General features: G+C 27.9%; 1 protein-coding gene across 1 annotated transcript; it reads right to left on the bottom strand.

The window, feature by feature from the left end:
• Positions 1–2,960: 2,960 nt before the first annotated feature.
• Positions 2,961–7,482, bottom strand: LOC109802112 (histone-lysine N-methyltransferase, H3 lysine-9 specific SUVH1). The gene is made up of 3 exons (XM_020363325.3): positions 7,325–7,482; positions 4,401–6,814; positions 2,961–3,269 (listed from the first exon to the last, which is right to left on the bottom strand). Exon 2 carries the CDS (start codon positions 6,575–6,577, stop codon positions 4,454–4,456), a length of 2,124 nt encoding a protein of 707 aa, XP_020218914.1. The 5' UTR covers positions 6,578–6,814; positions 7,325–7,482; the 3' UTR covers positions 2,961–3,269; positions 4,401–4,453.
• Positions 7,483–18,812: the final 11,330 nt, after the last annotated feature.

Below are 18,812 nucleotides of genomic sequence, written 5' to 3'. Positions count from 1 at the left end.
ATTAAGAGAATTTATGATAAAAATAAATTATATTATAATACAATGTTATTTTAAACTATTGAAAATTTAAAATATTAAAATTTAATATATATATATATATAGGGTTATAATTACACTGGTGTAATTTTTACCAAGTATTACGCCACTCAATAATTTTATATTAAATGTGAATTTTGTAAATCCAACCGTTAGATTGAAAATTCATATCACTTCATATGTGTATATCAAATTTTGTTAAAATTGAACAACAACTTGAAAGTAATTAAAGTGTTCATATTTTAGTATATTTTGAAATAAATATATTACATCAATTTTGTTTTATAAGAATGAAGTATCAAATCATCTTGGATTAAGATAAAATTTTGTATATATGATCTAAGAGTAAAGAACTTTCAATCTAACGATTGAATTTACAAAATTCAAATTTATTATAAAATTATTGAGCGGTATAATACTTAATAAAAGTTACATCGGTGTTATTATAACTCCCTCATATATATATATAGAGAGGGGGGGGATTAAAAGAGATCAAAGTTTAAGGAAAAAAAATCTCTCAAATTACTCAAACCGAATAAAAACTCTTTAAGAAGTTATAGTTAAATAGTAATTTTAAGCCTTAAATATGTTATTATCTCATATAAAATGAGCGTGTTTTGAATTGATCATAGTAAAATAATTAGTTTTAATCCTTTTAAAATATGTAAACATTGATTTTAGGTTTTTAAACTCTTATAATATTTTTGATTCATGTAAAATGAGTAAATTTTTATTTTGATTCCTATAAAAATATTTTTTTTATTTTCATACCTCTAAAATCTAAAATCATTATTTTTTATCACTAATGATAATTTTAAGATGTATATATAACGTTTATTTTAAAGACCTATGAAACCTTTTAAAAGTATTACACGTTAATATGATACCACTAACAGTTGTGGATGACATCTAAGATAGTCATTTAACATTTTAATGAACAAATAAATAGTTAAAATAATTATATAAAAATAAGGACTAAAAATAATAATTTAAATTTTTTGAGGGACCAGAAACACAGAAAAAATTTTACAAAACTTACTCATTTTGTTGGGATTAAAATTATGTTTAAGCTTAATTCTAAAATTTCATTCAAAATAGTTATTTTAATTTATATATAAAGAAAAATTGTGATGACTAATTCATATTCATATTATGATACAAATTTTTTTTTAATAATTAATAAAAAAAATTATAGGATAATTAAAAAAAATTAAAAAGTATTAAATTTTAATTTAAAAAATAAGAAAATGATAAATTAAAAGAAAGGAGAGTTGAAAAATGTCAACTAGTATTTTCATTAAGAAAAACCCTAAAAGTGCTTTCAGGAAAAATAAACCATACTCTCAATTAACATAATTATTTTAAGTTATATATATATATATATATATATATATATATATATATTATTCTTTATTTATACTTCTCTTAAATGCTTTTCTCAATCTATAATTTTATTTTTAAATTAAATTTTAAGAATTTTTGAAAATATCAATAATTATATATATATATATATAAGGAATGATCAATTTATTCTAAGAGTAAATCTTAATAGACTTACTGTTTAATAATTGATATTTTACATTAAATTTTAACAATTCAACTGTTAAATAAAAAATTATTAATTATAGATTAATCAAGTCTGTAATTTTTTTAAAAAATTAAAATTATTTAATATTTCATTTCATTAATTCAAATTGATAGATAATAATGAAAATCTTTTATATGTTGATTTGAATTATATGACCAAGTACCATATGATTTTTTTTTAAAATTACAAACTTAATTTATGTATTAAAAAATTTTAATTTAACGATTAGATCGTTCAAATTTGATATAAAATATAAGTTACTTAATAAAATAAATCTACAAAAAGTAAGAAAATATCTCTATAATATATATATATAAGAGAGAGAGTTGCAAAAGAATTTTTGATTAGATAAAAATGTAACTTGTTAAATACATATAAAAAAACAAAAGAATATTCATCTCTTGTGAAAATGAAGAAAAAAAATAGTCTCCAAGTTGCATATTATTATTTATAAGAATAAATTATTAAGACTATAATAATCTTAAAGTATAATTTATCTAAACAATAAAAATATATTCAATTTGATATCATATATTAAAACTTAAATCAAATTGAAATTCAAAACATTTATGAAAAATAAAATATACGAGTAAAAATAACTTCTAAAAACATTCTGATCCAAAAATAACTTCGAAAGTCACTCTCACTTATTGGTAAATTTGAAGCTCATGCTTATATTATAAGAAAAGGTTATTGAAAGCTGGTGTGGACCTCAGCGTTAAGTATGCACAAGTTTAATTACTTTTACAAGTTTCAGTCTTTCAGAATGAAATATATTAAAAAATCTAAAATTAATAGCGTTATTACAAGACATTTTGAAAATTTTAAAATACTCTAATACTGTGCTTAAATGAGAAGTTTTAAGAAAGGAATTTAATTTTTAAATATATTAAAAATATCCTACACAAAAACAACTTGTTATTTTTTCATGCGAAATAATTTGAACAAGGAATTATATTTGTTTCTTAAAATATAGGAACAAATGGAGAGAAGAAACGATCCCATATCGATTGCTATTTCGAACTTCGAACACGCGCGCGCCTTTGAATTCAAACTAACATTCGTTTTCTCTGATTTCTTTTCAGAAAAGCACAGGAAATTTTTGGAACCATCTAAGAGCTATACTTGTAAGTTTAAACCGATAAAAGGATAAATGCTAATAATGCATCTTCTAACATTATTATCGATCAAAATTAGTTGAAAATCACAAAATTGTGTGAATCTCACACTCCTTATTTAGTGAACCTACAAATGATTTTGTAGTTTTCAATAATTTTCAACCAATAACAGTGTGTTAGAATGATTTGCTGCACTTTGTTGGAATAGACAAAGCATATGCAAAAGAATAGAATATCAGGATGATTTCTGAAAATGTTGTCAACTAAATATTCAATTCTACATATGATGTTCGCCCTTACCATGTGGCCTAAAAGACCTACTCAAAATCCATCCCTAGAGAAAGAAACAAACTACACAAAATGGGTCTTACAGTTAACTTTTACAACCTTAACTTATCCACATTTAGTAAATAGACAACTTGATCATATTCAAGTGCCAATTCACTAGTCTAGGATTTGCCAAAAGGAAAAGTTTGTCTGCTACATCTTTCTACATAGTTCCATCCTGCTGTCTGACTTAGCTATAGCTGAGAAACAAAAACCAATATAATTAATTTACTTCAAATTGAAGATTTGCACTGCTAGCAAATTTAAGTCAAAGTAAACAATTTCTACTTTCTACTGAAATAATCCTTTGAAAGTATATTATTACCAATTTACAATGCCCTTCAAGTTATTTCTCTGTATGTTTTTGCAGGGGAAAATTCTATAACATTTTATTATCAAGAGGTAACAGGGATGGCAACAATAAGGAGGGAAAGGTATTTCAATGATAACAAAAGGGAGTTGCAATGTATTATCTCCATTCCTATATATAAAAGACACAATCATCTAATGCACCAAGAATCCAAGATTAAGAAAAATAATTAATTTAATTAATAACAATAAATTTGTCCTATTTATATTTTTTTTTTCTAAAATTATCCTTATATTACTTCTCTCTTCTAATTAATACTCATATATCTTCTAACCAATTAGAGTGAATGTCTTACATTATTTTTCCTTCCTAACTAATATTCATCTTTCCCCTAATAAATTAGAGTGCATGTTCTGTAAAAAAAGTTTATAACTAATGCATTTTATCAAATTAAGTGAACATAGTTTAATTAGGGGTACACTATAATTAGGGGTATTTTAGTAAAAAAATAATTAATGTATGAGACAACGTGAATTCGATCTTATATAAAAGAATAAACAATTGTTCTAATCTAAGTTGAGTTTTATAAATAGGAATGAAGGTAGTAATTAATTTACTTATGTATAAAAGCTAGCTATGCTACAAAAAACAATCATTAATATTAGTAAACAAAAATGCATAGTACAAGCATAGTCTTCCTTGCTACAGCAAAAGATTTCAAAAATTAACCATGTATGTATCACATAATTACATAAATCTACTAAACATTTGGCCTGAAGTTTCAATATTACAATTAGAACCACACTCTAGTTCATCTATGACAAAGCGCAGTGACAAAACAGGCCTAGAAATTAAAAAACTGGAGTTGCAAACTTCCTGAAGTCATAATTTATGAAATCACTAACACCAAAGCTTAAATATTAATCATGAAAAGTACATGATAGGGATAATGGGAAGAACAAAGTAAAAAAGAAGAATTATTTAGTTTATAAGAAAGTAATTTGAGAACATGTAGACTAACCTTATCCTTAAGTATAATCACAGAGGCCAGCTCGTCCAAAACTCATCAGACAATTAACAAAAGTAACCCCTGCACTTTACAGATCCACATAAGCATTTCTTTTTCCTCTGACCTACTTTGAGAGGAAGCACTACCCCATAATCATAAGTTAACTCCATCATAGGAGGGATATGTCTAATTGCATAGAATGCAATGTGAAGATCTGACTCATTCTTATTTTCACGAATGACTGGACGCCACAATACATTGGGAGAGCAGCTGTGATTCATAAACCGAGCAACATTCCCTTCTGCTCTTGCTGATATATAAAGGGGGGATGGGATTTTTGGAGCTTCAGTATCACCAGGAAAAACCTCCAGTTGCTGATAAATGCGAGTCGAATCAAAAATGTAATCATCTTCATTGTCACCACCAAGCTCCTCTACTCTAGCATTATTTATGACTTCCCCTGCATACTCACATATGAATGTTCCTGCACGAATTGCATCCCATGATCTAAGACCCCAACCTTTATTCTTGGTTTTATAAACCTCCAAACGAAATTTCAGGCCACCTTGGGAAACCCGATTTCGGCAACTAGGAGGACACTGACAAGAAGGACCACACTCATATATCACAGATTTTAGGTCCGCAAGTAATGAAGCTGCAGAATATGGTAGATATCCTCCATTCTTGTGAATGCAAGGACAGTCAAAATTGGTAGCTTGACATCCACCAACACAAGAACACCCTGTAGAAGATTCCACAGGAGCAGCTGGCCTCAAATTCTTGAGATCTTTGATGTAAGTGAAATGTGCAGGGCCCTTCTCAGTATCAACATCATTCACAAGACAAACAGGTACCTTTTCTGCCCCTGAAGTAAGATCAGGCAATATAATCCCTGTTCTTGAAGCAGATTTCTCAGTCCATTGTTGAACAGATTTCCAAATCATATATGCTTGAGGCTGTCCAGGCAACCTGACTAACTTATACTTGAAAACATTGAAACCAGATTTTGCTTTCTCCACCCAGGAATCTTGAATCTTGTAAAGGCCATCATAGACATATACCTTCCCAGTTGGATGTTGTACATCCCTCAAACCCCTAATTACTCTCACTTCATTACCTCTATGTGCACTCTTCTCCAATGCAAGATTACCCCTTTCAAGCTTTTGATCACTTGCTCCCTTGTCACGGTTAACCCCACCTTGGCCACTGTAAATCAGTACATCCCCATCCTCCACATTATCTTCATACCCTCCAGATGAGACAATACTTACAGCTAAGGGCTCTTCCTCTTGACTAGTTTTGGAACCGATGTAATCAATTCCAGCCATAGAAGGAGCATGTAAACCCACTAAGCACAATTCAAATCTGAAATAGAAAATATCCCCAATCTCAACACCAGGAACAAGTCCAATACGCTTCTTGCTGTTGGTCCGAATCCCTTTATTCATCATAATTGCACCTGCCTTCAAATCAGGCCGTTTTGCTCCAGAGTTAGCTGCCCTATTTGAATCTTCAATTTGTCCCAGCTTTCTCCGCATCACTTCGTATATCATGAGTGTATATGCAACAGAGTCCCTGCTACCTTCTGGTTGATTTAGTACATCAAAGACCATAGGGTTAAGTGATTTGAGAATATCAGCAGCCACTGCATCCGGATCAACATCGGCAGAAACAGAACCACCACTCTGCTGTGCCTTTGCCTTCTTCTGTGGCTTGCGCTTTGACCTCCCAGTCCCAGTTCCATCTTCTACATCAAATTCATCAATCTCAACATTACTGTATCCATCATCCTCTATGACCTGCCTACGACTCCGGGTACTCTTTCGTGACGAGCCCACATCCCCATTTGCAGCCCCAGTTGGTGTCCTAAATGAATTAATTGGAACTGCAGTAGATATTGGAGCTGCAGGCACACGTTGGGCAGTCGGGGTTTGCACATTTTGTTCAGAAAGCCTCTGGGATTCCGGGGAGATAAAGAAAGGATAGAAAGGAGCAACCCCAGAAGGAAAAGGACCAGAAGGAGAAACACAAACAAAAGGAGCACCACCTTGTGGATTCGATGATGAAGCAGGATTAGATGGTGAAGGGAACACAGGAACAAGAGTTCTCAATGGCTTCACATTTAAAACCCTGGTCTTATCAAAGGACCCAGATGCAGGTGCTGTGTCTTGACCAAAATGGTGTTCCATTGATACAATTTTAAAGTAGTACAAAGTACAAACACACACTTCCACAAAGTTTAGCACCAAACAATCTCAGTGTACAGAACCAGCTAACACTAACCAAAGAGGACGCTATCCACTCTATTGATCAGAAAAATCAATGAAATGCTAGGTAACATAAATTAAGTACAATGGATAAAACTGCAAGGGATCAAAGATACAATTCTCGGAGTCAACACTGAGAAAAACGACACAACACAGTTCCTGTAACATGCAACAAAATCTCGAGTTAGAAGCCAGAGAAATTACAAAAAGAATAAATATATCCAACACGAATAAAAAAAAAAACAAAAAAATCAATTTCCGAACAGAACCATATGATTATCTTACAGCCACCCCCACTCAGATAAAAGAGGTTAAAATTGAAAGGAAAAAAAAAATCTAACAAACACCAAAATAAAATCTAACGACGCAAAAAAAATGCAAACCAACCACCTTGAAGGGACGAAAAGAACCAGAAAATGGTGACGTTAAAATTGAAAAAATAAAATCTAACGACGCAAAGAAAAAAAAATGCAAAACAACAACCTTGAATGACGAAAAGAACCAGAAAATGGTGACACACACAGGTATAAAAATACAAACTTTATATACCAATTCAGATCAGATCCTAGGGTTTCAAAATGGGGTAGAAAATCAAATCCAGGGTAAGGACTCCAAGATTAGCTCACAAAATCATATTTTTGAGACGCAAAGATGAAAACTGGAACGAACCTGAAATGGGTTTCGCAGATTAAACTAGGCTTCAGTCTGAGTCCATGAAACTCCCCAAAACCGAAGCAGCTTCTTTAGTTAGAGAGAGAAAGAGAGATCGAATTTTTCGGTTCCTCTGTCTTTATGTGGCTCCAGAAAGATCAGGTGCTAGCGAGCACACAAAGTGACGCTGTTTTCATATCAATACATTGACGTGGCGACACCTGGTTGGACATTTGAAGAAAACGTGATTATAATCATAACGAGGTTCTTCCCTAGGTGGCCCCTTGGGTCAAGCGGAATGGTGAAAACTGAGTTGAGAAATGAACGGGCCAGATTTCGACAGCTGAATTAGTATGACAAGGAAAAGTGAGAAAATGACAAAAGGAAATTAGCACAAAATGAAATCTGTTTCCATGGATTTATTAAATATCGCATGCAAAAATGGTATAAGTGAAAGTTTCTTGTTTTGTTCGTAATAAGATATCTTTTCTTAAGTCAATCGTTATATATGGGTTATCAATGAGCGAGTAAAAATCCTATTTGTAGGAGGTATACATGGTTGGAGTTTGTTTGTTTGTTTGCAAAAATTCTAAAATTGCATAAGGGTATCATGGTCTTGTACTATAATATTTAAGAAAAGGGAGAAAGAGTTTGGATGTGTTTGTATTGCAAGTACGATTTTATATTTAACAAGTAACATCATATTAGTATTAGTTTTTTATTTTGAAAAGTAGAAAAATTTTATTTTTCAAATAAATATTTACTACGTACTTGTTTATTAGTTAGCACACGTTCCAATGTACCTTAATGTCATTTTATGTCTCTTGTATCATTGAGTTCAACAAATATTTTTGTCTTGAAAATGATAAAGTAAACATGGTCTTAATTTTTAAGAATTAACAAATATTTAGTATCATACTATACATATGTAAACATGGTCTTAATTTTTAAGAATTAACAAATATTTAGTATCATACTATACATATGAGAAGAAGAAAAAATAGGAGGAAAACATCCAAAATTCTTGCAAAAATATGACTTTTATGATTTAATGCCATAATGATTTCAAATTATATCATGATGATCAATAACTCTACATCTTTGTTAATTACAATGGTACAAGAAGTGACAGTGGTTTTGCGATGATTTTGAGGGTGACATAACAAAGATAATGATTTATGAAAATTGATATTTGTTTTGTATAGTTTTGTTAATTATGGGGGAAATAAACATAACATTGTTGATGGTGCAACAATGGAGTGTCAAAAGTTTAGTCAAATATGGCAATGGGGTTTTTAGATTAGGGGTAGAAATATGCATTAGGTGCTTTTTAATTTAATGTTCAACTACGGGAGTGTTTTACACGTTGATTAATGAATTTTATTTCTTATCATTCAAGTGTTTATTAATTCACCCATTTAATAGAATGATAAGTTTAGAATTAGGGAATAAATTATTGTTGTGGATTATTGAATGACAAGAATAAGATAAATCCATAAGATTTTGAGTTAATATGCATTAGATCTTTCTCTAAATGGAAATGGTTTTCCTAAACACATTCCCTCTTTTCCTAAACCTTTTGGATGAGGGTAGGAGTTGTCATCAACCAAAGATTTTGTTTTGTAATAAGTTGACGAGAACTCAACCTTTTTTTGCCACAAATGGATCTTAATAGAAGGAACCTCTTCAAAATTAAACTAGAAAATGGAGACAAATTGAAGTGTCAAAGTGTTATATTATTCACAAAAGTTATGGTTACCAAGGAGGGGTTGTGATTATCAAGTCATGGGGAAGATAATTGATTTTTTTAATGATGTGAGTCTGGCTAAAGGCTATTCAAAAATTTATAAGGAAACTAGCAATAGTAAATAATGGACATGGCTTTTTCATAGAAATTTTGACCTAATAATAGATTGAGAGAAGGTATTCAATAGAGAGCCTTAGATGATATTCTTTTTACCACTACCTCATTGTTATACTAAAGTCATTGAAATGTATTGCATATTAAGGATAAAAAAAATGTTTTAGGACAAAGGGTGTCACAATACCTTTATCAAAAGTTTGTGCATGATTATCACTCTTAATCAAAAATAAGTGCTAATAATATTTTTTTAAAATATTATCTTAACTCACTCTTTTAATAGTTAAAATTCATTGAAATTTACAAAATCATGATAAAAAAAAATCCATTATATAAGATGTGAACAATAATTTTCAACCAATAAAAAAGAGTTCAAAAGAATGTGAAAGAAAAGGTATTCTTAACATTTCTTTTTCATCAAATTTATTTCATTTGAACAATTTAATAACTTCTTATTTTTACTTAAAAGGTTAAAATTGTTCTAAATAAATGTGTATGCAAAACAAAGAATCATTATATAAGTATAGATATGTAAAAAAATAATTTTATCAATTAAATTAACCAAATTGCATTTTTTAACAAAATTAGCCAATTTACTTAATCATAATAAATTAGGTAATTGAGTCTTACATAAAAAAAATAAAAAAGAATAATATCTTTAATATTTTTATTTGATTTTTACAAGTGATATTTTTATGTTTAAAAATTAAAATTCATAAATATATTAAATGAATGTATAATAACCAATAAATAAGAGCATCTACTCAAATCCTCATTAACGCCATCATTAAATTCACCTTCTATTAAATACCATGTTAATTAATATAATTTATTTATTAAATCATAATATCGTTAAAACCCAATATCCTCCCTCCCCGTCCTTGTAACATTATAATAAATGTTTATTTAAATCTCAATTTCTATTAAATGTTCTTCTAATTAATATAATTATTAAAAATATGTAAAATAACTAAAAGAAATTGTTTCAAATATCCTTTTAGTTTGAGTTGAAAAAAATTGTGAAAACTTTTTTACTTTATAGTATAAAATATTTTTTAAATAAAATACATAAATATAATAAATATGTATATAATAACCAATGAATGAATGTTTGAATTACAATACTATTAGATAAATCAATGTTCATTGTTTTAATTAATGTTGCGATTGATTTTTAAATTTTAAGTTCTCGAATTCAAATTTTGAATTTGTTAAAAGATGATGCCAAAAAAGATACTCATAATATAATCAATGTTTCAAGAAAGATTAGTTCCTAACAAGATTAGAAGATAATCCTATTAATATCATGGTAAAAAACACACTCGTTAAGTAATTATTTCCTAATACTTAATAAATATCAAACCTCTTGAATTGAAAACCAAATCTCTTATTCAATCAAATATGAGTGGTTATATAATTTAACATAAATATATATTTTAGAAAATGGTTATTGTGTTATATTGTTTCTAATAAAAAAGATTAATTATATAAGATTAGTTTTATAAATTACAATTATATTTCATCTATTTAAAATCTTTTATTGATTTGTGTAAAAAAATTTAGGACAATACTCCATCTGAACCCTATATATAAGAAAAAAAACTACTTTCATATAAAAAATTTAATCCCTCGGTCAATATTTTGCATTTATTCTTTTAATATAAAATAGTTTAAATCTATTTTATTACCTTTAATTAGTTTACATAAAAAAAATATTTAATATAAATTAGTTTGGATTTATTTATTAATTTTTATTGGTTTGTGTAAAATAAAAACCGATAAAAGTAGTTTTGATTTATATAAAGTAGCCTGGATTTGTATAAAAAAAATATAGGTTTAGATGGAGTATTATCTTAATGTTTTTTTTACACAAACCAATAAAAGATAATGAATAGATCCAAACTATTTTATATTAAATAATTTTTTTACACAAATCAATAAAAGGTGATAAATAGATTTAAATTACTTTCGCATGAAAAAATAATATTAAAAATTAACTTTTAAAACATAAGATTCGAACTTAAGACCTTAAGATTTGAATATTAGATGCAACAATAGTTGATCTAAAAAATATTGATAATTCTTAAACGTTTTTATTAAATAAAATGTAAAGACACAAAGTGTCTCAATTCTATTGATGACAATTAAAAAAGGTTGTTTCAATCATTTAATGTTGCTAATCTCATCTAAAAATTAACTTATTTTCTTTTACCATCCCTTCTTGAAACTTGATATCAAGAATAAAAAGAGACATTGAAAATACAATCTTAATTAAATGAAAGCATATTTTTTAGATGACAACATTAATTAGAGTAAGATTACATGTTTTTATTTTGTAAAACGTGTGAAAATTTAATTTCCATGAAAAGAACACATGTTAAATAAATATCACCCTTCAATTATTACTCCTTCCATTTTTTTTTCATAATCGTTTAAGGTTTTGCATAGGACTTAAAGAAATGATTGATATTTTAGTTTTTAAAAATATTTATTACTTACTTTCCTTTTATACCTTTTTTTTTATTTTTTTATTTTTTTTTGCATTCAAGTCTTGAAACTGTTAATTTGTGTACATAGAGTCTTCTACCCTTTTTAAAGTTAAAGAGTCTTGTAAATAGTTGTCCCTTTTTCTGTTTTTTTATATTTCATTGGAAACATATTGCTCTCATAAATGAAACATTAATTTCACATAGGTGGTTGAGAAAAAATAGGTAGACATTATAAATAAATAGACACATTATTCAGTAAACATATATTATCAAGGGTAAAAATGGAAAAAAAAATAATATGTCATTAATTTTAGTAAAATGACAATGAAAAAAAATAACAAAATACTGAAAAAACAACTATGAAAAAAAATGAAAGGAGTATCATGCAAATAAAATAAAAAATTATTATTTTATCGTCCCAATTTACAACAATGTATAAAATGTGTTAATTAATCGAATTAAATGTAAATTAAATCTATATAAAACCCTGTAAATTTCACAGTATTGATTAAACTATTAAAAAGATAAATATAATCTTATTTTATTAAATATTTAAAATTTTATAATAATATAAATTTGTCAATACTTTCAAAATTTAGATAAAATAAAACCGTCCAAATATACTTGAATTTCCTTAATTTATGATTATCACATAAATTGTTGCCATATTAACATTAAAATATAACCAGGTATACTAAGATATAATTTTAAAATTAATTATCTATATTATGACTAATGAAATTTATATTAAAATTCAAAAATAAAAATTATCCGATAAGAATTAAATTACATATAATTAAATAGGGTTATTATAATTGAAACAAAAAATAGGGTTATTATAATTTGAAATAAATATAAATAATAATAATTTTTACTAATAATTTAAGTGAATTATAAATATTTAAACACCAATCGTTAAGTTATTATTATAATAATCCGACAAGTCAATATACTTAATGTAACATATTATTATGCAGCAAAAAACATAAACTACTTATCTATACTAGAATTATCATATAGCAATCACCTGGACATCCATGCAACATATATAAATATAGGGCATAGAAAATTTAAAAACAAAGTTTCTTAAGGGGTTACATACATACCATGTATATATATACAATATACATCTAAATATACAAGATGCTAAAAACATAAACCCTATTATTAGTCAATGTCTCTATACAACTAACACTACATCAAAGTAGTACAACAAAAGTGGTCATCTCTAGCATGACCCTCCACCAACAAGCTAACCCTCCAAGCTAATCTTACCCTACTCTCATACCAAATATGACCATTGCAATTCAACTACAAGGAAAATAAATGGTAGGCTTATGAAATAATCAACATAACAACATAAATATACAACTTAGACAGTGCAACCAACTTGACAACTTTAAAGCTAGTTCATAACACATTATCAACTATCATCATCAATTATAACTTTCAGCACAACACAACTTAACACCTTTTCAATTCATCAATAACAACACAAACAACGTTCTCAACATTAACAACTATAAATAACTAATATGTTATCTAACACATTAACGTACGAAGATCTCTTACAACAAAGGTGAACAATCTAAGTTGCTTGACCCTACCAAATCACTACGACTAACCTATCGCAATCAGATTCGGTAGATACAACATTACACCCTGTAAATTACCTAGTAAACAACTTTAACTAACTTCTCATATTTTATCACTTAAACTATAAAAGTCTAGTACTATTATCATGTACCAAGTAGAACAACTTGGATGTGAGCCTATCACGGCCTTAGCATGCATGTATAAGCCTTATATGGGATTAGTCTATTAATTATCCTCTAAATATTATGCACCTTTCCAACAATCAATTAAGGATTGTATCCCTTAACTTCATACTTTACTCAGTTGGTCATTTTATACACGTATGGCTTGACCTTACCCTCATACACATCAACATTTGGTCGCTTTAAAATTGGTATGTCTCGCCCTGATCCCTATATTGTTCCACATAAAACATGGAGGAGACAACTTAAAAATAACTGCTCATTCAAAAGCCAATTTACTTACTAAAGGTTCTCAACTTAGATTCTCTAAGCACCACAACTTATATCTACACAATGGAATATTTTAATTTTTAAAATATATTTACCCTTCTCTAGTTTTTATGTATTTCAACTAAGACGTGTATCTCAACTTCACATGCTTATACAACTTATCAACTTAAATTGACTTACTACATACAACTTAAACATTGTACATCTTACAACTTCATCAACTTACATTCATAAACAACTTTAAACATCATCATACATCATCCTAGATCAATGCATAATGAATTATTATACTTCACAAGTTAAACAACTTAGAACATCATATTTTATTTTAGCATACCACACCTAGTGCCATCCTTTTTGCTCCCGACGTCATTGAGACAAAGAGTCTTGAACTTGCCCACGCCCAAAATGGATGAGGTAGAGAGCCTCTAAGTCAATCGTGTCTAGCATGAGTGCATGACCAAACCCATGTTAAGCTCCATTTCAAATAGAGAGTCTTTGTTTGAATCACGCCTAGTATTACAACATTGGCACTCGACATCGTCTAGGAAAAGAGTCTTTGTCTCGATAACACCTAGTGCCACTCATCTTGAAGTCCAATATCATTAAGTTAGAGAGCTCCTTGAGTACTCATGTTTAGCACCTAGCACTTTGGGCCCGACATGATTAAGTTAAAGGACTTCTCACTAATCCACATCTGATGCTATCAATCTTGTGGTTTGTGTAATCAAGGTAAAGAATGCCTAACTTGAGTCATACCCAATGTCATGAAGGCATGCTTGGCGTAATGAGGATTTTCACACTTGCTAGAGTCCTTAAATTGGCTCAAACTTGCAAACCAATAATCCAAACCAACATGTAATGCATAATTTAACACACCTACACCATAAATAACTCAAAACCAACACCAATTACAACATGCAATCATATATTTTCAAGAATCATCACACTCTCTTAAAACATCTTTTAGAACCAAAACTCAACAATTCATCATCTCATACTTTCACACAATTTCAATCTACAATTGATGATTTTAGGCAACAAACAAAAATTATACATCAACAACATTCAACCAACAAGCTGCACTTATCTCAAATCACTCAAAAAATGAGAAAAAAGGAAAAAAATGGAAAAAGAACTCAAAGACTTCGCATAACTCAACTCAAATTCTCAACCTCCAAACTTTGATGATCTACTACTAATGCTCTGCTAAGGAGAAGATCTTTAAGGTTCCCGAAAGAATTAGGGAAAGCAAGGATCTTCTTTGGCTCCAAAACTTATCTCTCTAACTTCTATTTAGCTTTTCTTAAGAATTGAATTTATGAGATTCACTTCTTAAAAAATATATTAATTATATACTATTTTCTAACCAAGTCAACTAAACTCTAACTAGATTACTCCAACAACTTAACTCTAAATTTTTTTTTTTGACCCTTAGAGCTCTAAAATAACAATAATTACAACAATTTATCAATTAATTACATAAACCATATAATTAATCAAGCAAGTTAAAACCACATACTATTACAACTATTGTATGAACTAGTATTTTAGCATATGCAATGCACAAATTAAATGTTTATTATATATAACTAAAACTTAAAATAAATTATGTATGTAAATAAATACGATATTTGAATATATAAATTATATTTAAAATTTGAATAAATAAATATTTTAAATATATAAATTATATTTTATTTATGAAAATAATTTATATTGTAACACAAATTTTTTATTTATTGATAATTTATTTTAAAATTATTAAAATTTAATTTATAAATAATTATAATAAATAAAAATCAAATTAGATGTTAAATTAATAGAATCCTTAAAAACTCTTTTATTGAAGAAAAATTTCTAAAAACACTTTAACACAAAATAGCCATTCATGTTGCATTTATAGGGAATTGATTGTATAAAATTTTATAACAATAAAAAATATTTTGAAATGCATTCTGAGATAGAAAAATTAACAAAACAAATGGTTAAAATATATGAAAAAGAAACTATTTAATTAGTTTTTATTCATTTATTTTTTAATATTTGAAAGCAATAATTTAGATATCACTTAATAAAGATTAAAAAAACAATTTAAAGGCATATTTACCATAAATATATCACTAAATATTATATGATATTATATATTTGTAGATAATTTTTCTTTTTAAGTCATAAATTATCTTTTAATATTTATCAAAACAAAACAAAAGTTCAACTCACTTTGCATTGCTTCAACTTATGGCCCAATTTAAGTGGTATGGGTACAACGAATGATTGGGAAATTGCATTGACTTCACTTAGAATCTTTTTAAATGACATACATCTTTTTTTACAGTTTTTAAGTGAATATTAATTTTTCTTATTTATTTATCTAAGTGACACATACAATATTTTATAAGATAACATCATTTATGCATTGTTAAGAGAGAATAAATTATTAATGTAAGTGGCAACAATTTAATGAAACTTGATTTATTACTCAATTTTAACTCACAAATTATATCTTAAATATCATGTGTGCTAAGATTAAAAAATATACCAACTTCAAAGAACTGAAAATTTTTTATTATTTTCAAAATTGAAGAATAATGAAATTTTTTGTAAAGAAGATAAAACATTGTACGTAAGTTAGAAACAAAGGATAGAAGTGTATATGATTGACAGAATACAAATTGACTTTTATTTTATTTTTTCCTCTTTCTCTTACTTTAACTAATGACATTATTCAAGGGAGGTGAGTGATTTTAAAAACTAGAGGGGAGGTGAATGCAATTTTCTAGAGTTGTCAAAGCGGCAGCCACCCGACTTGACTTGCCTTGACCCACCACAGGTTGGTAAGTTAAACGAATTGGCTAACTTAATTTCAAATTAAAAAAAAAAACACCTTTTTTTTCTTCTAATGTCCAGCCAAAATATGTTTTTTTAAAATGCTTTTACTAATTTTTGGAATAGTGGCGGTCGCGTAGTGATAGTTGCATGGTGACGATCACACAGTGGCAATGTGTTGTGCAAAAGGAGTTGTGTGGAGCAGACACGATCACACAATGACATTGCACTGTGGTGGTCATGCGATGGCAATTGCATAGTGCAGAAGAGGCTGTGTGTGGAATGGTGGTAGTCGCGTGATGGCAGTGTTGGCTGTTAAGTCACAATCACAAACAAAAGAGGTTGAAGGAGTGAAGAGTGAAACCCTAACTCCTTTTTAGTTTCTTTTCTTTTCTCTCACAAAAATAAGTCCTACCGTACCCTAAGTCCCTAACCAAGTAACCATTCATGTGTGATCTACAGCATTCGACTAAATAGGTGGGCTAGGGGCCAAGACCTAAACGATAGTGGGTTTTTATTTTTCTTGCGTGAGTGGGCTCATGAGCCGGCCTAACTCACTACGGTTTTAACTTGGGTGAGTCAATTTTTTAGTGGATTGGGTTGAATTTTTTTTTTCTTCTAGTTGAACTCGACTCAAACCCGTGATGGGTTGGATTAACTCACGGGTTGTGGTTCGCTTTAAAAACTCAACTATTTTTCCATGAATAATTTATTTTTTTCATTTAAACTAAGCATCTTTTACAAAGAAAAAATATTCTAAAAACTTTTAAAACCTAATCTCTTTTAGGTAGACTTGCAAAAATTTATCTTTGAACATCAATACCAATAAATTACTATTTTAATCAAAATGATGTTAATTTTTTTTTGACCTGGTAACATGTTTAATAAAATAATAACTAAATAAGTATTATGATAATAAATAATAATTTGGTTAGATAAACAAAAGAATTGTAACGATCAGGTAGATCACTACACTTAATATAGCACAATATTATGTAATAAAAAAAATACAAAGATATCAATATAAACTGGATATTCATGTAACAAATATATGTATACGGTCCAATAAAAAAAAAAAATAGTTCCTACCAATATACACTAGAAAAGATAAAGTCCTTTATGGGGTTACACATAAACCTTGTACATATACACAATATACATCAAATATACACTACTGTATACAAAATAACCCTATCACCAGTCAAACATCTCTATACAAAATACGACATCAGAACAATAAACCAAAATTAGGTCATCTCCAACATGAACATTCACTAAGCAAAGCCCTCCAACCTAATCTTGTTTTGTTCATCCCATACCAAATATAATCATTACAGTCCAACATGCAAAAACAAGAGTAAGCTTGTGAAAGAAACAACATAACAATAGAATAAGGAAGTAACAACTTCAGCAAATGTAATCAACTTAATAACTAGTTTTCAACTTAAAGCATAATCACAATTTTAATCAATTACAATTTACAACATGCAACATGTTATCAACATAAGCAACTTCAATAAGAACTTAAACAACTAATGTGTCATCCATGGATATCTCCTACATTTGAGGAAAGTAATCTAAGTGACTTGACCTATCAAAATATAATGGCTGACCTATTTTCTCTAGGTCAAGTATAAACAACTCCAGGCCTTTCTAAGTACTTGTTTAATAACTTATTTTGATTTTTTAGGTTTTACCACTTAAATTAGGAAAATGCAGTACTACTATCAAAGATTGTACTACTATCAAGGATAAAAATATAACACTATAATTAGGCATATAGAAAGACTAAAAATAATTTTCTTAGTCAGTCATTTCTATTAAAATTAATTATATATATGTTAAATATTTTAATTATATAATTATTATATTAAATTTATAATAAAAATAGAAATTACAATTATTTGTATATCATAAATGTTAATTTTAACAAAATATGTTATGAATTAATATTGATTGATTCTTTCTTGATATAATTTTTAATTTCATATATTGTATCATAAATGACAAATTTAATTGAAAATTGTAGTACCATATGTTGACATATCATATCTAAATCAAACTTCTCTCAAACATGTGTGAATGTAACACATGTCATTTGAATTTATTTATAATTTTGTAAATGTATTTATATATGTGGTATGATATGATTCATATATTTTTTTCTCTTTTCCATGTTATCAATAAATAATAATGAAAATGAAAACAATTTAAGATACAAACCATAAGATAACACAAGAACATGCATAAGCCACATGTCCCATTTTCCTTCTATCCTC

The sequence above is a fragment of the Cajanus cajan genome, chromosome 4 (genome assembly GCF_000230855.2).
Source record: "Cajanus cajan strain Asha chromosome 4, NIPB_CcT2T_4, whole genome shotgun sequence".
Taxonomy (NCBI): domain Eukaryota; kingdom Viridiplantae; phylum Streptophyta; class Magnoliopsida; order Fabales; family Fabaceae; genus Cajanus; species Cajanus cajan.
This window is presented reverse-complemented; position numbering and strand designations above follow the sequence as displayed.

What these genes read in the sequence shown, in the direction of transcription:
- LOC109802112 (XM_020363325.3), bottom strand. Translation starts at nt 6,577, where the DNA reads ATGGAACACCATTTTGGTCAAGACACAGCACCTGCATCTGGGTCCTTT.